Consider the following 21,982-nt stretch of genomic DNA (forward strand, 5'->3'; position numbering starts at 1 on the left):
TTACTTTTGGTGCCTTACAACTAAAGGCACTTTTCAAACAGCCGATCGAGGAGTACACATTTACGGCGCTACTGATCTAGGCCACGAATGGAATCTATAATTTTCGCTTAGACAATACAATCAGTATTGCAAAGCTGTTTATAAACCGGTTACAACAAAACATTTACTTATAATTAGCATTATTTAAAGTTTTTCTGCAGTAATTAACTAATGTTCATTACTTATCTATAAATCAATCATCTAATATTATGGTTAATATGTGTGTTTTACTATTATGATCTCAATTCATTATTAAAGATGTCACCTGTCCTATCAACATAAAAAACTAACATTTCAAGGTCATTACTAAAATATTAAAGATAAAAGAATATTTACATAAGTAACTTACAGTCCTTCTGGCTCAGAACAGTGAGCTGCACTCAGCACGAATCTCTTACTGATAAGAGAGCCACCACACCTCCATAATATTCTTATTTCTGGTCCAAATCCAACCAATGCCTGTAATGATATCAACTCATATCAAAAAATATGTACAGAAGTAACTTACAGCCCTTCTGGCTCAGAACAGTGAGCTGCACTCAGCACAAATCTTTTACTGATAAGAGAGCAACCACACATGCATGATATCTTGACTTCTTGTCCAAATCCAACCAATGCCTGTAATAACACCAAGACATAATAATTGATTTAAACCACGTTCAGATCATTTGCACGCTCCTACTGCGACTATTCCAACCTAAAGTTTTTCGTTCCTCGACATCGAATATTTTTGGATCCATTCAGACAAACATGACTCCAGATTTCAGGAATCAAGTCTACAACAGGATCAGAATTCAGATGCTGCACGTAAGAGGAAGATGAACTAGAGGTAACCTCAACATTTGCATTGAATCAGCCTTTCTCGCCATAGCTGCGTAATTTATACATCATGGTTTTTTTATGATTAGAAGTAGAAAAAATCATGATGTAAAATATGTAGGATTTGATAGTTGCCCTAAAGAGTAACCCCGCTGGTGTCCAGGATTGCTGTTCTCATTTGTAGCCTAGGTTTTCATTCTTAGGAATATGCATTAGCACGCAATAAATGTAATTTAATATAATGTATGTCCAGTGTTCGATATTTCTCTGCTGCTTAATCTCATGTCTTCTGTCGTAAGCCTTAGGAATTTAATATATTTATGTCTAACCTTATAATAACAGTAGACACTGCACGACGGGCTCGCTGAACTTGATGGTCACAGAGAAAAATGTAATATGTGTATGAAGCATTATTGATTATACTTTAATTTGATTGTACACTGCGTTCCTGTAGTCGCTTATTTACTTTGGCTGAAAATTGTTTATTAGTTAAGTTGAATCTTGATTAGAAGTTCTTAGATGAAATCCCTGCCCAGTATGTTTTACCGCAGCCAATAAAAAATATCGTGACAAAATGTGACAAAATAGAATTTATTATTGACTCCACCTCTCCTGATATAATATGTTTCACGGAACATTTTCTTGCTGAGCCTGAGATGGAAGCCTTCCGTATACCTGGATTCCGAGTTGCTTCATTTTTCTCACGCAAAACTGTGCAGAGAGGGGGGTGTGTATTATGGTAAAGGACAACATACCAGCAGAAGAAATTGATGTGAGATCCTCTTGCACTGAAGGGGTATGTGAACTATGTGCCATCAAGTTGAAGATTAATCAACAACCCCACCCCACCTAGTCCTCTCAGTATACAGACCACCAAAAACACTTTGAACGACAAAACTTCATTTATCGACGCTATCGACAATTGCATTAGCAATCTCTTTAAAATGAAATTCGAGGTTTTGGTTGCTGGTGACTTCAACCTGGACTTCGCTGTTGAGAACTCTCACTGTAGTCAATTTATATGTACTATGCTATGTCATGGCCTACGTCATACTATAGTCTCCTATACTAGAGAGTTTGGCGGCTCAAGAACTCTTATTGACAATATTTTCACCAATGTTGATGGAAAAGACTTCTCATCATTCGTACTTGAAACGGCAATTTTTGATCATCATGCCCAGATAGCTGATGTGAAGTATAGTATTGCGAGCTCCGAAGCTAACTAGACAACGTTTAAAGTAGTACGTAATTTTTCAGAGGACAGCATCCGAACTTTCCGTCATCTACTTAAACATGAAACATGGGAGGATGTATTGTGTACTTCTGATGTATCTGAGGGAACAAAAATCTTCTTAGATACTCTAAACTATTACTTTGATGTCTCCTTCTGCGAAAAAGAAACCCTCAGTTAGCTGACAAAGTACATCTAGACCCTAAAACCGCAGATCTTAGAGAAAGAATGATGGAATGTTATCGGTCAACCACACACCTGACCTCCACTCACCCTCAGAGACAGAGTTTTCTTCAGCTAAAAAAAGAATTCAGGAATAGCATTCGATTTTTAAAAGCTTCAAACATTCAAAACAAATTACTATTATCAAAAACACCCTCAAAAATCAGCTTGGCGTGTAATAAACAGCTTTAATCCTAAAAAATGCAATAAATCTTTCCAACCATATATATTGAGAACAGACGAGCTAGCAGAGGTTAGTGATCCCATATCTGTCTCTGAAATCTTTAATAAACACTTTATAGAAGTGTCTGAAAGATATAGAGTAGATTCTTGCCCAAAGTCATTACAGAATATATCATCTCGAAGGGTCATATCAGGCACACTTTTTCTCACTTCTACATGCGACTCGGAAGTCATCGGCGTGATCGACTCTCTCAAGATAGAATACTCTGCTGGGCATGATAAAATATCGTCAACTGTTCTTAAAAGAATAGCTAAGTTCGTCGCAGCGCCTTTAGTTCATCTGATCAATTTGTCTTTTGAATCTGGAACCTTTCCAACTCTACTGAAAACAGCCATCGTTAAACCAATCTACAAAAAAGGTGACTGCAAAAGTTCTGAAAACTATAGACCAATCTCGATTCTTACGACATTCTCTAAAGTGTTTGAGAAAGTCTTCCTCTCACGTCTGTTACTCCACTTAGAACATCATAAGATTCTTTTCGAAAGACAATTCGGTTTCAGGAAGAGTGTTTCAACAGTGGATGCCATGTTTAGTTTCGTTTCAGAAGTAGTCAAAAATTTGGATAAACGGTTAAGCACAATGGGTCTTTTCCTCGACCTCAGCAAGGCGTTTGACCTAGTTGATCACGCTTTACTGTTAGAAAAACTCTATAACAATGGAATCAGGGGAAGAGCTCACGAATGGATCTCTTCATTTCTTTGTGATCGGATCAAGTAGTCTCGATTCCATACACGGATGTGCGTGGCTGTTTGTCCATGCACCAATCAACAGAAGCTAAGATCACTACTGGAGTGCCTCAAGGCTCCGTTCTCGGACCAATTCTTTTCTCCCTGTTTGTCAACGGCATAAGCGAAAGTATGACCAATGGAAATCTTTGTCTCTTCGCAGATGACACATCGCTGAGCGTTTCACAAAACTCTAGAGACCAGGCTGAGGTTGAAATGTTCATTTAAGAAAGCTCTCTATTGCAGTTGATGGCACAAAATCGACTTTATGTAAACACGGAGAAGACTAATTTTATAGATTTCAGCCTAAGGAGTGACATCATCAGATCAGGCAATATTTTTATTGGTGATGTGGAAATATTTCCCTGCAATGAGGTTGACTTCTTGGGTCTTAAAATTGACAGCTCCCTGAACTTTTCAAGCGATATAGATAAAGTAGTCCAAAAACTTTCCAAAGGCATCTTTCTTCTTCGTAGGCTCGCGTTCATTTGCAGCAGAAACATCCTAATCCTGGTTTATTATGGATGCTTCTTACCCCACATGGCTTACGCTGTCTCAATATGGGGGTCAGAGAGTACAAAAACTAAAAGAATGTTCATCCTGCAGAAAGAGGCCATAAGACTCATTTTCGGCTTACCAAGAAGGCAAAGCTGTAGATGAGTATTTATGGAAAATAAACTTTTGACATTCCCCTTAATCTACATACTCGAGTCACTAGTCTTTGCAAAAAGAAATCTACACCTCTTTTGTAGGCCTTCAACTCTCAGAACCCTTAGAAACAATGACTGCCTAGCCATTCCTTCTCACAGAACAGCCTTTTTGCAAAAGCATCCCATATATAACCACACCACATTCTATAATAAACTTCTTTCAAACCTAAAATCGGAAGCAAGCCTAGATGAGTTTAAAAATATTTTAAAGGACATTTTAATAAACAAAGAGTATTATTGTGTTGACGATTTTATAAAAGATAATACATTTTAGTTTGCACAATACCATTGTATATAAAATATGTTCAAGACGTTTTGCTATGCATTTATATGTTTTTATGGCAATAAAGATATTTGAGTTTGAGTTTTAATGTTAGAGAAACCAATTTAGAGTACCATGCGTGCTTTTAAATTGTGTCCAGTGTCATCACAATATTTAAATAATATTTAACAACTCTACATAACCCATTAAATAGATTTTAAAAATATTCTGTGAAAATTTCAGCTCTCGAGCCATTGTTGAAACAAAATGGTGGCATTTAAGAAAACTATGCTTTAAAAACGGTAAAAAAACAGTATTTTTGGTTGTGTAAAACTATTTATTGACATATTCTAGAGAAATAAAGCATTTCAATTAGAAAATTAGAACATAGCGTATTAAAAACCTACAATTATTCGAACTGTACTTCATCCACAGCTACACAATGATAATAGATGAATCGTAAGCTCTTACAAAGAAATTCTGAGGTATCTGGAGATGATCTTTCTTCATTGATTGTTTTAATTTTTCATGAATATTGAAGTTACGAGTACAAACTTGTTCCTTTAAATACCAACATAGAAAGAAATAACACACAGGTAAATCTGGGGATCGGGGTTGCCAATCTAAAAAATCACTTCCACGACCAATCAAAAGGCTATGAAGGCTGTTTAGTAAGTTCATTTAGTAAGTTCAACGTAGTGTCATTTAGTAATCGCTTGACAAAACTTGCAAAATGAGGAGGAGCACCATCTTGTTGGAAGATTGCTTGGAAGGTGCATAAATGGGTAAATAATAAAAGTAATATAAAATCAAACGTTCAAACCTCTTCGTGGGACACCCGGCATTCATGGTGTATTATGTGTGTACTTTGGAGATAACAATAACGACTAACCATGTGTGGATGTTCTCCCGGACAGGCCGGCTCCCCGCCGTACACTAATATCCTAGATTGCGTCTCGGTGGTACACTGGTCCTGATCCTCCTTTCCCGCTTCCGTCAACAAATCATCTGTGTCGTTAGTGACAGGTGACGTACTTTCTAGCAGCTGAGAACATGAACATATGAGATGTATTCCAGACTTAGTATTTTTTTTAATAGTGCATACACTTTAACTTCAGTACTTTAACTCAAAAATAATTTATATTTTGTTATTTAATGATTTAGAATATTCATTCAACATACAGTAGTACAAATAGTCCTTTATAATTATTATACGCATTGAATTAACTATAAATTCTCTTGCTTCCTTATATCCTCGTTCGCATTTCCCCATTTCCCAATTATCCTATCTAATTATACTAATTTATCATAATTTATTTATTATCATTAATTTAATTATCCTTGTACAAGTAAAAGACCTTGTTGAATTTGGGGTAAAAATAATTGTCATGGCTCCTATTGGTCGGTTTCATACCTAACATATAATATATTTTCCGGTTAACTCGCAACAAAATATTCCTTACACAATTACATTCTTGATATGTTTTAAACTCGCTTAAAAAGCAATGCTAAGTCAAAAGACTTTGTGTAAAAACTAATTTAATTGTGGACGCTATGTTTCGACTCAGTGTGAACTAAAAAATGTTTATTGACGTGACAACGTCTTAAATTAGGTTGCGGCTCGGAGTCACTCATGAAAAAGTGTAACGCCCGGTAACGTTACGATGCCCGTCCAGTGGGTCCGCCGCACGGGATCCGCACGGGATAAAGCAGATAACTGTGGGTCCGCCGCACGGGATAAAGCAGATAACTATGTTTATTCGTGAAAATGTGGAGTGCTTAGATTCGTCATTTACAACAACTACAACAATAAAGGTAAATAATTGTACACTGATATTTCATTATCGTAAACTATGATTGATTGATTAATTGTTAGATTGACACAAAAGTTGAGAAACTGAGTTTATGGGTTATGTCATACTATTGACAAATGTTGCTAGTGTTAAGTAGATTATTAGTTTAAATCACTCTGCAATCAATCGTAATTCAGTCGATTGAGAAGAAACAGCGCGTATTGCTAGTCAAACATTTAAAATAACAAACTATAACCTCTAACCTGTCATAACAGTGCGACCAAACAAACGAACTAAACCGACCAATCACCACGCGCGGAGTTAGAATTTAACTGTGTTTAGCAAGAATTTCAAATTCCAATTTTAGTAAATGTTTTATTCAACTTTACCATTTACAATAACAAATTTTAATTAATTTCAAATTATGAACAATGTTTTAGTAAACAAAATATATTTCTATAGTTAAAATTTGTGCAATTCTTATTTTCATTCAATTCCTTGTTCCTATTGTGCAATTTAATAATATTCATATCAATAAATATTCTACCGAGAAAAAGACGTTGTCACGTAAAATCTTCGCCCGTAAAACCGACTTTACAGGCAACCATAATTTTTTTAGCAATAAATGAATAATTATTATTGTCTCTAAGTAATTGAATTCGTTACTTATGATTTGTTTCTAAAAATTACGCTCTTTATCACTCCCACGTATCACAAAAGAGCACGACTAGTCTTAAATGAGGTAGTTTGAAACAATTATTAGTTTTCAATAAATATATATAAAGGTGAGCTTGATCCATATTAGATTCATGCTTAACCTAATAGTACCTGAAGATGAATGCCTAGAATTTGAAATGTACATTGTATACAAGATCAAAAAGTGTTAAAAAGGTTTATTAATATTATATATATATATATATAATAATAATAATAATAAAGTACTTGTCCCGGCGTAGCAAGTACTTTTTGTGATTCAATGTTTATTAAAATAATATATATATATATATATATATATATATACATCAAATTTGTATAAATGGCAATAGCCTAATTTAATTAATGTTTGGTCTTCCGATCATATGTTAGTTTGGTTATTTAAACGCATATGTGACAGATACGGCCAAATACAAAATAATTGAATCGTAAAAAGTGAAGGCTCTGTGGTGTAATGTTAGCACATTCACCCGGCAAGTGAGAGATCCGGGTTCGAGTCCCGGCGGAGCAAGTACTTTTTGCGATTCAATGTTTATTGAAATTATTTATATATATATATATATATATATATATATATATATATATTATATATATATATATATATATATATATATATATAATTATATATATAAAGGACTAAACAGATACCGTTGACAGTTAGTTTTTAATAATATAAAGAACTAAACAAATATTTTCGACAGTTTACCGTATCAGGAGGCCCGCCGGCGAGTCGCTGGTTGGGCTCTGACGTCTGGTGACACAGAGCCTCCTTATACTCTTGACACTCTATTAACATAACGCATACTTAATTTCAATATGAAATGTGGACAAAAACATTTAATAACAGTCATATTAGTTTAACACTTCTACCATGCAAAATATACTAATTCACATGCACTTTTATTATAATTATACTGAAATGTCACATAAATAAAGTCACAATAATAAAAAAAATTTAATATACTGACATTAGATCAAATAAATAATCAAATATAAAACAACACTAAGTTCTGAAGTTGATACAAATTCTCTATGTAAAACTAAAATTGTTCGGGTTAAATACTTTGTTATTTTATTGTTAGTTGATATTCATTGATTTGAGTTCTTTGTGGTTAACCTAAGTAAACGTTGCAAAAAATTGTTTTTATGTATACAAATACTTTTAACTTTTATTTCAAGGTTAATAGTTCCTCATTGAAATCACTTTTCGTTATATAAAATCTTGCAAAACGAGTGCAACTTTTTATTTATGTACAAATACTAACTCATAGGTTACTTTAGCATTAACAGTCAGTCAATTATAATATTCACAGTTATAATGTTAAAACAATTGAATTCATCCTAACTGTGGTCAATTTTTAAAGTTAAATGTGGAAAGTTATTTAAGATTAGAAGAAACTATTTAGCTTCATTGCAGTAAATCTATTAAAAAAAATATAATAACCAGTGTGGAATAGTTGGTAAATTTTAAATACATTTAGTTAATATTATTAAAGACATTGATGAAACTGCAATGAAAATGGAGGATCCTATAAAACGGATAACGTAATAATATAAGGTTTAAACAAGATATTAAGTATATAAGTATTACAGCTCAGCAAAACTAACAAAAACACTTAATTAAACAAAATTTTAAACTGGAGCTACTCCTAACTTGTACACCACGGCTCGGAGTCTTTGCCACTCTACCGGAAAGGCCAAACGCCTTCAAATGGTCAGTGGCCTCTGCAGCCAATAAACCACACACACATACACTATATAAAACACACATGAGCCGGGGAGATATAGGTATTGAACCGGCTCACTCTGTTGACTGATAGTCTGGTTGACGTGGTTGGAGGTTGGAGGAGGGCAGCAGACCAGTGGGTTGTGGCGGTTGGCCAGCGAACACGGGACCACCTTTCCATTTCTGGTGAGCTCCGGGAGGGCGTCACACTCGCGTGCTTTGCGGCAGCGCCACACCTTGTCCCCATCGTCCCGGCACACGTCATCTGGAACAAAATTGGATGATTTAAACATATTAACAAAATTTATATTTGGCTTTTAGTAACACCTTAGTGTTAACAGATCTTGACACCTGATAAAAATAAGTAGTATACTGTAGTTAAATCTCCATCCGCTACAACATGTCAACAATTACCCTTACTTACAAAAGCAGATCTCTCCAAATATATTTAAACCCTAATGTGAATTCTCTCCAGACCCGAATATGATTGTCACCAGCCACCCTGTATTAGATACCGAGATACTATAGGCGTGAGAAGTCATTACTAAATATTGTAAACGTTCCTCATCATAGTGTCCTTTCTCCGTTTATTTCACTAGGTGCGGAGGTCTTCAACAGGTAAGTCAAAAGAACATAAGATGTACTTAAGCTTGTCTAGGATAAAGTGTGTAAAATATTTAAGTGCACCAATCGATAAAATACTTTTATCAGATTAACAGTTAACACTTACAGGCCAATGATTTTGGTCCTGAGATCAGATAATACAATAGTTGCCTTTTCATTTAGTACAATAAGCTCCGGAAACCCACAATTGCACTTAGTCCTAGAAGGACCGCTGTGCGTCCTTCCTGAGTGATAGCATTTTCAGGGTGAGTAATATCTCTTGTAAAGATCGATAGAAAGAAGGGAGACTAGCTCTTTTTCAACCCCCTCCACTCAAACAGGGTAAGAGAGTAACCCTCCTCCATCAAGTTTAAGTTAAAAAGAACCTTTAACAGTAAGGGACTGTAAGCATTTTCAAGGTGAGTAATATCTCTTGTGAAGATCGATAGCAAGAAGGGAGACTAGCTCTTTTTCAACCCCCTCCACTCAAACAGGGTAAGAGAGTAATCCTCCTCCATCAAGTTTAAGTTAAAAAGAACCTTTAACAGTAAGGGACTGTAAGCATTTTCAAGGTGAGTAATATCTCTTGTAAAGATCGATAGCAAGAAGGGGGACTAGCTCTTTCCAACCACCTACATTCAAACAGGGTAAATGACCAACCCTCCTCCCTCAAGTTTAAGTTAACAAGAACCTTTAACAGTAAGTGACCTCCACTTACTCCAACAGTCATCCTCCAGAGCAGGAAAATCCTGTCGATACTCTATTTCCCTGTGAGTTTCCGCGAAATTCACACAGTAGTTCAATGAATCAGCGGGAGGTCGTTTTTCCGGAATGAACCGGCACTACGAAGGGGGTTCAACGCACCGTGTTTGAGGGGTTCCTTCCTTCGCGATATGTGAAAGGGCCCATCAGTACCACCCATTCAAAACCAGAAACCCACAAACGTGTAGCATCGTTTTTGCTGCCAGTCCTCAGGGAAAAAAGTTATGTACAAAATTAGAATATATTATAGTGTTTATCATGTAAATTTATTTACCAGTATGTCCTCTTATACAGGCAACCTATCAACAAACGCAGTGCATTTTTATTAATTAATGTTTCCAAAACACTTAAGAGCCTAAGTAGGTAAAATGCACCACAAGATTCTTTTATATTTTATAACTAAATAAACAACTAAATCAAAGTCTTAAATGTGTTTTTCACAACTTTTACTATGTTTACATTAAATACTGTATCTTGCGGGTGCTGCAGGAAAGCATGACCGTGTTGAACAACAATTAAGTGCTAACTTCATGCGGTTGTGTTTTACACGTGTAAGGTAGTTCTAAGTACAGGAAACGGAGATTCTAAATATTATTTAAGAAATAAAATTTTGAAACTCAACAGTAACAAGAGATTATATTGACATTATACATCTTTTACGTTCTGGTATTATTTATTATTCTGGATTGATGCTGTTGTACATTTATAAAAATTGACTGGAGTATTAAAACTTTTTGAAAGATTTGTTATAAGAGTATAGCACAACTGGGCCAAATGTCTTCTTGTATATTTTAAGACAAAAATATAAATATTGTCTGGTATTATTTATTAAAAACCACTTATAAGGCCTTATAACTGTCATACAACTCCTTTAAGGGTAGTCTGGAAAGTCGTACAATCCTAAAGATAACATAAAAACTACATTTATAGAACTCGTACTTGTTCTAATCAGTTTGTGAACATTCCTTAGTTAAATCCAAAACAAACGGTTTTATGATGGAAAAATAAACAGAAGTGGTTATAACCTTATATATTTCAAAAACTTTCTTTAAAACAGTTCTTTAAAAATTATTAAATAGGCAACAAGAAAATCAGAGATACGTGTTTATATTAAATCTCAAATTATATTTCGTGTTCATATTATAAGTGTTACATATTATTAAAATAAGAGAGATGGTAAATTCTGTCTGGTTTATTAAATCTTTTTTTTTTCGTGCATGTTCACTGTTTTTACAAAATGATTAGACCAAGATTTTAAAGAAAAGAAGGTCACCCTAGTCATAAAATTAAAAAATTGTATTTGTAAGTGTGTAAATAGCAAATATTTTTTTCATTTGTATAAATAAGAGATCATGGAATATTGAATCGAAGAAAATATTAGAGATACGGGTTTCTTTACATTAATGCGCCTTTCGTCTGTAGTGCAATCAAACTTATAATTTTGTATTTGGCTACTCGATGATATTCTTTTTCTGCTTTGTATGCTTGAAGGAAGTCACAAGGTTTTAATTTTTTTAATTTACTTTTAAATTATTTTAATGATATTTATGTTTGAATTAACGTGAGATCCAACTGGTATAATGAATCAGAAAGAGTGCGAAATTTGGAAACTGTTAACTATAAGTTACCTCTGAGGTTCCGAGAGAATGTTTTCTGTTTACGTAAGAGTTCCAGATGATGAAACTCTAGGGGGCCTTTGGAACTTGACTTAGAGCAATCAGAAAATATAAGTTGCAAAGACATTTTTTATATTAGTTTTCCTAGTGACTTGTTTCTTAGAGGTAATTAGGACTCTGTCTTAGAGAATCAAAGAAGGATAGAGTGCACAGGTTGAGGTTTTGGAACTAAACATCACCTCAAATTAATATAATATGGAAATTTCTCTCGTTAATTCCGTACTTGTTAAGGTTTTAAGGTCATTGTTTTGAAACACGGCAGAGCAACGAGGTTAAGTAGGTTATGGGTTCATTGGTTTTATTGAATGAATAACCCATTTAAATTTGACACATTCTCAAACAAACTAAATATGTACCTATTAGTGTAGGAGAAAGTAACTGGAAGTCTTCATTTTAATTACACTACAGAATGCACAAGTTTTTTCAATTAAAATAAGCTGATTTAAAAACTATACAAATATGTTAGTAACAAAAAAAGGATCTAGAACGTAAAATATAATATTTATACTGATGAAACAAATATTATTTAAAGCCATACCACGTAATATTTGAATTTAATGCGACGTTTAAATAAAACTACAAATAAGTGAAAGCAGAATGCAGTATAATATAACATTTTTTTCAGACAAATAAAATACATATTCTGAAATTCTTGCTAGCATTTAATTAATTTACTAGTAATTGAGAATATATACCTTTATCTATATTTCAAAATTTTATAAATAATAGAACTTCTTATATTCATAAAAACGTGGTATATTGATTATTCATTACTTAAGCGCTTACAATGGCAATCAATATTTATTACAGCATAGTATTATTGATATTCAGCTACCTGCATAGTACAATATATTGATATTCAGCTATACTAAAACCTGGTTTTATATATATATAGATCATTAAACTTGTTTAATCGTAAGAAATGCAATAAAGAAAAGTTTTCTTACAATAGATAGGATGATATATAAGTTTTTAAAATCTATTTTATTTTATTAGTGAAAACAGCATCAAAAGTATTGTCTTTGTGTATCTTTATATTTTAAAGAATAACCATTTTTTATTACTTTAAAATACATTGGTTTTTTTATTATTAGTTTTATAGACTTTTATGTCGGTTTATTATTATGTTACAATCGAGGTATGGTGACGTAACTACTGCGTATAATATTGAATTTTTGTATTATTATATATAATTTTGAAGATGAACAAAGAAAAATTTTACATTTTAAATAACCCTAATTTATAATAGATAAAATATATTTTTGTTTCTACAATATTGTTAGGGAGCTTCAAATTTCACAGAATATTTTAAAACCCTAACTTTATTAATTATGTAGAGTTTATAAATGTTCGGTGCATAAATTGGGGGCAAGTAATATAAAATCAAACGTTTAAACCTCTTCGTGGGACACTCTGTATAAAGTATAATATATATTAATAATACATGGTAATAAAGTAAAATTTTGTAATTCGTCTCTCCGTCCGTTCTTTTTAGAATAACAAAATTATATATTAGAATTGAATAAAGGTATGAAACTGAAACATTTGAACACCTTGGAATAAATTAAACAAACTTTTTTTAAGTAAACCCGATAAGTATTAAAACCGATACACTTTTACTCTTAATTTTCAGCTAATTATTAACACTTATTAACAGCTTAACATTGAAATTAATAGCTCACTGTTATTATATTATCATTTTATTTTACTTTACTTACTGTACTAGCTGGTATTCGCGGATTCACACGGGTGTTTTTAATTTATATCGTAGCCTACTAAGTGAAATCATTTATGATGTAATGTTAATATGAGTGTTATAAGACCCTCTATAACATGTGTCACCCTTTATGACGTGTTTAACGTAAGAAGGCGTACGATCAGATTCATATTTTTAAGTGTCATAGATTTTCATAGAGGTTAAGGAACTAACTCTTATATCAAGTTTGACGTGTATAAGAGCATTTCTAGTTAAGTAATTACATTTCCGATGCCACAACTGAGTGATCAATAAAATAGATACATAGGTCTCATAGGTGGGTTAAAAAACCGCTTAATTCCAGCTCTTGTGATTTACTTTTAGTCAAATATATTTCAAGCGCCATACTTGCGTTTGCCTCGATGTCCCGACGAAGGAAATATATTTTCTTTACATAGGACCGTGGAAGCCTACTTCGTCAAAAAGTGTCTACTTTCAGACGATTAAATTCACTTATAGTCCTAAGTATTCACAGTTGCTAAAAAACTCTTGAGTTTTTTTCCTTATTTAATAGAAAACAACATGTTTGTATCTATGGGTGTGTGAGTGTATGTAGAGATGTAAGAAACCTACTCCTGTCGAAAGGCTTTGAATTCCTGTCTAAGATATTTCCAGTGCTATATTATAATTTCCCACGTTATCCTAATAAATAGAAATATATGTAAATACGTAGAACTGTGAAGTCTACTTCGGTGAAAACAAAAAAGCGTACATATCAGGCCGTTTTACATTAACAGTCCTAATAAATTGATGTTTTTCAAATTTGACTTTACTATTCCGACCATTAAAATATATACATTTGTAAATCTCTACTACTAACTAACTTACTTTATTTTTTTGGTCAAAAAAAGGATCTACTTTAGTTTCTTGCAATCTCTTATCTTCTTTTGTTCTAAGATATTTCCAGTGCTATAGACGAGTTAATTACCTTGTTGTTAACTGACGAAGAAAATATACATACAATCTTAGGACTGAAGATAGTAGTTTAGTGTCTGTAGCATTTTATTTGTGAAAACATAGATATTGTGATATTTCATATATTTTCTTATATTTTACACACACACACACACACACACACACACACACACACACACACACACACACACACACACACTACACACACCCACACACACACACACAAAACGTGTAATTATTAATAACATTTCTATTACTTTGATTTAAATATTACGATAATACAGTTTTCTATATTAAACCCTTTAAAACGTGGTTACATTATATCTTGTCAAGCAACAGCTATAACCTTCATATTTTTCTATATCTAAAATAAAATCATGAGTTCCTCTGTTGTATCCATTATTTTTAATAAATTTCTAAGTTTGAAGTTGCACTAAAAATTGTTATGGAACTATTTTAATAGGACCCAAGAGTGTAAAATTATTATGGTAATTAAAAAATACACAACTAATACATGTTATAAATGAACAAAGATTAATTTTCTTTTAATTACATATAATTACTATTTAAGTTTTATAAATAATTACACATAAAACTTAAAAATGACGTCCATCATATTAAACAACTGAACCATTTTCACGATGTTGGGATTAAATAGGTAACAAAATAAAGAGTTGTGGATATATATATTGTTGAGTTCAAGATATGTACATTGCAAAACATTTTGATTTAACTGTATGAAAAGTAAGAAACATTGTAACATTAACCGTAGAATGCATGTATTCATTACAATAATTTTCAACATTTTCAAAATTATTACTCACTCTCTTCAAGGTTCCTATCGGTTGGGAAGTCCCAGCCATACGCGTAACACACCGTCCAGAGTGTGGTCCAGACTGCTACTGCCGTAGACCGCATGTTGACACTGAATGTGGCGGAGGTCGACGCGGCTGCGGCGGGGTATGCGGCGGGGTATGCGGCTGGGTATGCGGCTGGGTCATGGGGGTCACTGATACGAGCAATATACGACTAGTACTTTTATAACTGGTTCTACCGTCATCTCACACATGCACATGCTTCCCGTACCGTGCTTATTTTCCTCTCTTAAACATTACTGGCAGACAAATGAAAGTATCTGACAAAAGCAGAGTAACGTACGGGCTTGTGCAAGAGTGACACAGTGCTTATCCATTGACACTTTGTAAAAGAGGCTTTTGTCATTTTGATTAAAGAGCTTTGTACCAGCCTTTCACTTGTAACGATTTCTATTTCGTTTTGTCCTTTTCATTTTATTGATCTATCGATCGAAAGTACCAATATCAAAAAAAGAAGATTACATTTCAAACCTGAGATACTAAAATCTAATTCCTACTTTCAAAATTGAAAACAACAGATGTTTAGATTTAAACCTATCATAATTAGTAAATCAATTATAAAGACAACTTATTAAGTGGCTATATTATTGTTTGCTAACCACCAAACACAAATAAGCTGATTATATTTGAGATTTGTGGCGTAAAAGCTACCAATTCCTAGCAGCGTCTTGATTTGTATGCTTAATTTCTTTAAATGATTGCATTGGAGTGGTGGTTGAAAATTACAAACAGTAGAAAATATAAATATTAAGATTTTCCTATGAGTGTATATGGGAAAACTCATTATACCATGTGAAATTTCACCACACCAAGTGTCGCGTAACATGCTTCACTAAATATGCATGAAAATATTTTGAAATATTTTTATCCACCTACTGCTTTCCGCGTTAATTCTCTCACTCTCACGAAACAACGCAGTCAGATCCTTAGCATATAACACGCTGTCTGAAGCAAGTAGCACATCAAACGTCTTGATGATTCAAGATTAACAAATTAAAAACTTCTTTTTTAGAAGTTCAACATGCTTTAAGTCATCTTTTGAACGTATGTTTGAATAAATGTGTGCACTTTCTCGAAACATTGAAAAAAGCATTTTCCGATTTTGTTACACTAAAGAAACATTATTTACAGTATTTTGTATGACAAAGGGGAAGACTACGAATCGCAAAAACATAAAGGAGATCAAGTGTAGGGGCTGGGTGTGTGCGGTGTAATAATGTAAGTGAATCAAATTATTCTCAGAGATCATCAGTTCCTATAGGTTGCCAGCTTTTCGTCTATATTAATTGTGATTAATATCAGGTTAAACCCACACTAGACTTCAACGTGGGAGGTTTCGCGTTAGTTCCTCAACGGACAACATCCTGGATAATCTCCGCTAAACGCTCAGCTAATTACATCGTAGAAACTATTTAATAATTGATTATTTATGTCATTTAAATATTATTTAAATACCTAAAACCTATATTTGAAAATCTATAACCTATATAAACATTTCCAAGTATATCCTGTACAGAAGTAAACACAAACCGAGTTTACTTGCATCTGCAAAACAATGCAAATTACCAAAAACTACCTTATCCAGTGATGTGAGGCATTTAATTTGGTTTAAGGCAATATCCCAGGCATACGCAAACAATCGTACTAGTATTATATACGATAGTTTATTACATTTTGTTTATTTTAAAGTAATAAACTATAGCAATTATTCTAAATTTCAAACACATGTATTTATAAATATTGTTTTTTAAACTGCGTTAATAGAAATCTTTAAACTGAAACTTATGATATATAAGCTCCACCCATCTATTTACGTCAGTCATCCCAGACAACAAGTCACAGGAAACCACTTTTCCTTATTGCTTGCTGTGAAGATAACATTGAGGATTAATCTAAATGTTCAAGGTTTTTTATGTAATTAACCAATATAACAGAGTAACTCCATAGCATTTGTTGATAAGTTACTGTAAATGTAATACGATTAACATTTTGCCAAGTATTTCGTTTTAAAATGTGCTTATTCTGCCTATTTCTCGTTGCCAACATAGTTACCCTTAAGACGAATATAACCAGAGTCACTTTTTGATACACACAAATAAAGACACCCAACATTATCAATGCCGATGAAGACATAATATATGTTGAGTTACAATATAAAATTGGATTAATTTCTTCACAAACTTGGATTTTAAACACTTAACCAGGAGAAAGTAATATAAACCCTTCTAATTCCATTTACAACTATTGATAACTTAGTTCAATGCTGTTATCAGCTGGAATGCACGTTTCAGGAAGGTTCCCATATTTCAGTAAACAGAAATCAGGAATAACCTTATGCTAATGTTAAAAACTGTTCATTGGTTCAAATCACGTACATATGCACGAGGTTATAAATTTACTTCAACACATTCATGACTTTGAGTTTGAAATATAAGGTCTTCAGAATAATATTACTCAGGTGTCATTTTATTCCTTACCTGGCACTTGAACTATCTACATTCTCTTTGAGAATAACTTTTATCCCATTACTTTTATGTATACTTAATGTAGGCAAATTTAGTCACGGGAAAATGCGACCAAATTTCTTATTAAACTAACTGTCTCATTGATTAACGCAATTTTAAACGACAAATTACTAAAATTCACTTCTACTGCTTGAACGTTCATAATTCATTGATAACTTATATATAAAAACTTGAAGCTAATTAATGCTTAATTGCCGTTTAAGGGTGAGGGGTGAGAATCTGTATGATGAATAATGCTGAGCTGATAGTTATCTTCACTGATTAGTAATAAATATAGAGTTATCAATTTCCCGATTGTGAATTACATTTTAGTTTACAATCAATTTACTAGGTTGATCGTAAAGATAATCTTTAATTTAGAATGGTTTAATTTCAATAGCACTGAAGATTTATTGCAAATTTCACAACCTGCAGTTGGCATTACAATAAATTAATATAAATTAAAGATATATTCGACTGCTCTTGCACATATTTAAAACCACAAATTGAAACATATTGTTATTCAAGCAGGCTTTAAACTCAAACTAACAGTATGATCATTCTTCTTGTGAAGAGTTAGTATACTTCAAACAATTAGGCATAGAACATATTTAAAACTTACTGACAAGTTTTTTTTTTGTTATCCATGATAAGATGAAACAATGGAGTACTATTATAATAACAAAAATTCTAGTCATTTACATAATTCCAAAAAAATAATCAACTGAATTAAGTGGTAATATACTATTGAAGGTTTATACTTTAAAATACAATTTTTACTAAGGTTTTCGTGTCTAAAAAAATAAAAATATCGAAGGATAGCGTCTATTTGGAAAATATAAATATTTATTTATTTATATTTCCTGCTTCTCAACTAAGCTCTAAAAATTATTAATTGTAACTACCCATCTGAAATGTACGATCATGTAAGAAAGCTGTAATCCCCTTTATTCCAAAACATTTATCAAAACAGAATGTGTGAAAATAATGATTGTTGCCTAGAAAAAGGGGCAATCGGTATATGTATAAATATATAAGCAAAAAGGTTCGATTAAACAATTTTAATAGATGTTGGGTGTTTTATATATAGTCTAAAGTGATAAAAAAGTCTCAATTTAAAAATAAATAATTTTAATTGCATTGATCAGCTTTGAATTAACTTTTATTTTATCATCTGCGTTTGATTATAATGTTATGATATGATATATTATCCCAATATTTTAATAATTATTATTTTGGGATAGCTAGACAAATTGAGATTCAATACTTAAAACAGTCAAAATGTGAACGGGCATTTTTTCAACCTTTGTTGCTAGTTATTTCATGTAAACGGTTATTTATACTTAGTAATATTTTGACAACTAATAATGATGATGTTTAAGTGATTGTAAAACAACACTTGTTATTTTCTTCTCAAGGCAATATTAAGGTAAATTTTATATGTCTGTATGTACTGTTTAAGGCTATAAAGGGAGGAAGTATGAGAGAAAAAAGAACAAAGAACTTAAGCTGTAAACCTCTTCGTAAGGAACGAGGACACTAAATTGCTTAGTGAGAAGGGGAATGAAGTACTATCAGAATAGCCATTCATCTCTCTGTGGAAGAAAACTTATAAAGCAACATTCACATTTAATTTGGTCTTTGCTTGATAAGGAAATGCACCATGTTATATCTATAAAACGAGATATCTGAAATTTAATCTGCACATTTAGTATTAATAATAGTGTCCTATTCATTCTAAAATTATAACTTTCAATTTTGATACAAAATAAATTTACAGATTCATTTGAACTTTTACTGTTATTAACTATATCTTACTTGTGTTATTATACTAGACCTCTTAACTACCATACCGTACAATACTAAGTACTTATGCTTGTACTAGGATGGATTCTCTCCAAACTCTCTTTATTACAGTCAACTATTTACAGTCTGCTCAAACTAGCTCTTGTGTTGCACTATGACTTACTTACTGTCAGTTAATACAAGTGAAAAAACGTCAATTCAGAGTGAAATTAAAACAAGTATTTTAAATTCAATTGAAAAATCTCACATGGACAGACTAAAAATAGACAATAATAAAATCTCGTAAAATTTGTTTCTTTCTAATATTCCCTTAACTATATTACAGTACTGTACAGTTTTACCTTAATGGTAAGTAGTATCGTATTTTAGAGTATAATTACTAGTTTAGACTAGGGGTTTTAAGTGACTGAAATGAAACAAATTCAGAAAGTTTTAAAAATACTTTTTAAACCATAACAAGCAATTTACAAGTATAAAAACATCAGTGAATATGCCTAACTCATGAATGCTAACAAACTAGAGGAATCAACCCCGTAATGAAACAATGCAAGTCAATAAAGCCCTCAGTCTCTGCTACACAAGGATAAATGAACCCTTTCTTGTGTTTGTGATCTTTAATCAAGTCTTCCCCAGCACAGTTTCAGGCATACAATACTTATTGTGTGATATTGTGTCTTGTTATTCTAGATTACATTGTTTTAAAAGTTAATTTGCTGAAACTAATTATTAAACAAGAAACAGTGACTTGGTGCCTCTGTTTTAATTTTTTTTATTCGTGTTAAAATTAAGAGCAGTAAAAAGGTGATAGAACACTAATAAATATGTATTATTTGTTTTAGTAGGAAAAAACTTAATAACTATACACTATTAAATTTGCTCTCCTTTCCACTGTGGCAGTATATAAATTTACTTACTGCGGGATAGCGGGCACTACAGTAAGATCACCTTGAATGAAGGAGAGGCTAACTCTGTTCCAGCTTCTTCCCGTCAAAGCGGACAGTATTTTCTGACTTTAGGCATGCAAAAGACTCTTCCGCAGTTTAAACTGATTTTTCGATCAAACCCTATTACTCCAATATCTCACATTTGCAAATCTTCCGCTCCAGGACAGCCTTAGAGTTGCCCAGAAGTAACACATACGTGTTGTACCCAGTGTAGGTTGAATTGGAAGGTATAAACCAGACGTGAACCCTCCTGAATTTAATTATGTTGCAGTATTTAATAATACATAAATATAACATTTGCTATAGGCCTAAACATTTTAAATTAATAAGATATTTAACAATAGTAAATATATTATTTTTATCCTTGGTCTAACTCGAACGGTAGTGTTAAATTGTTTTACTTAATTAATATTTATTTATGATTGCCTGTAAGTATATAATGCTCCAGGCTCTTTCCCAGTATTATTTAAATCTTGTAAATCAGGAAATGCAAATAGCAATAGTTTTAATGATTTTAGGTTCAGAAACAAGTAAATAATGTTCAATACTCAATTATTTATAAGTTAAGATTCAACACTCGCCAAAATATGTTTTATGTTTGTGTACAGTTTAAGTCCAATTGTCCAAAAATAATTTTATTGTTAGCCTTTTGTGCTCATTATTCTTTAGAAATTAAGGATAGTTGTGAATTTTGGCTTTATTAGTCCTATAATCCAAGTTCATAAAATCTTGAACTTTTAAAGTCATTCATATTAATTAATTGCTACATTATATAATTTATTACATAAAGGTATCTTTATCGTACTAATATTAAATATTGAGGCTCAAAAACAGTTTCTAAAGATAAAGGTTAAAATATTGTGTCCATAATTTTAATTATTACTAAACAATCTTGAATTATAACCTAATTTGTGTCTTAGTTTATTTGTGTTATTCATAATGTTTACAAACATCAAATTTGAAACAGCCTGAAAAGTCAGTTTTTTATTTTTACTAAGACAAAATATAAAGTTACATATCATAACTCAATACAAATTTTTATTCCATATTAGTTTTAAGAGTCACATTGATAAGTGAACTTAAAAGTTCAGTCTCTTTAAGAGTCTTTTTAATAACTAGATGATAAGTTCGTATAGGATAGAAAGTGATAAATTTTAAGTTTTAACACGAATTTAATTCTTTAGTTTTATTTCAAGTATTTGATGTTTTTAAGAGAAAAAAGACTGAAATATGTGTTAAAATAATATTGTATGTAAATATTTGACATATTTTATTTTATTCTGTCTAAACACTTTTAATTGTGTAAATATACAATTAAGTATAATAATAATATATTTTATTGTATTTATATCTTTATGTGTCAATTAAGTGTACTCTTCGTCAAAATAGTTTCATTTTTAGCTAGTTTGAGTAACATTCTATAAAATAGAACACACTCGTGCTTATAAAGTTCAGTTGAATTTGTACAGCCATATTTAATTATTCTTCTATAAGCGTAGACCTGTACTATCATCTTTGCAAGGTCAACACAACATTGCAAGGGCATAAATATTCGTATCTGCAGAAAAAGCAATGTACAAACACAGATTCAGAATCAGTGACTAATGACCCAGCTGAGTTTATCGACAGTTTATCAGTTAATATTAGACCAGTTCC

The 21,982-nt window shown here is 32.0% G+C and overlaps 1 protein-coding gene across 1 annotated transcript in view; it reads right to left on the reverse strand.

Annotated features, from left to right (window-relative positions):
* The window catches only part of LOC124361210 (serine protease snake-like), a 38,938-nt gene that overhangs the window by 4,962 nt on the left and 11,994 nt on the right, over positions 1-21,982 (reverse strand). Inside the window, exons 2-6 of the mRNA XM_046815250.1 lie at positions 15,022-15,206; positions 8,565-8,750; positions 7,466-7,545; positions 5,145-5,297; positions 389-498 (exon numbers count right to left, since the gene is read on the reverse strand). Coding sequence (XP_046671206.1) covers positions 389-498; positions 5,145-5,297; positions 7,466-7,545; positions 8,565-8,750; positions 15,022-15,206 — 714 coding nt within the window. The remainder of the gene's footprint in view (positions 1-388; positions 499-5,144; positions 5,298-7,465; positions 7,546-8,564; positions 8,751-15,021; positions 15,207-21,982) is intronic.

This window comes from Homalodisca vitripennis, chromosome 4 (genome assembly GCF_021130785.1).
Source record: "Homalodisca vitripennis isolate AUS2020 chromosome 4, UT_GWSS_2.1, whole genome shotgun sequence".
NCBI classification, from domain to species: Eukaryota; Metazoa; Arthropoda; class Insecta; order Hemiptera; family Cicadellidae; genus Homalodisca; species Homalodisca vitripennis.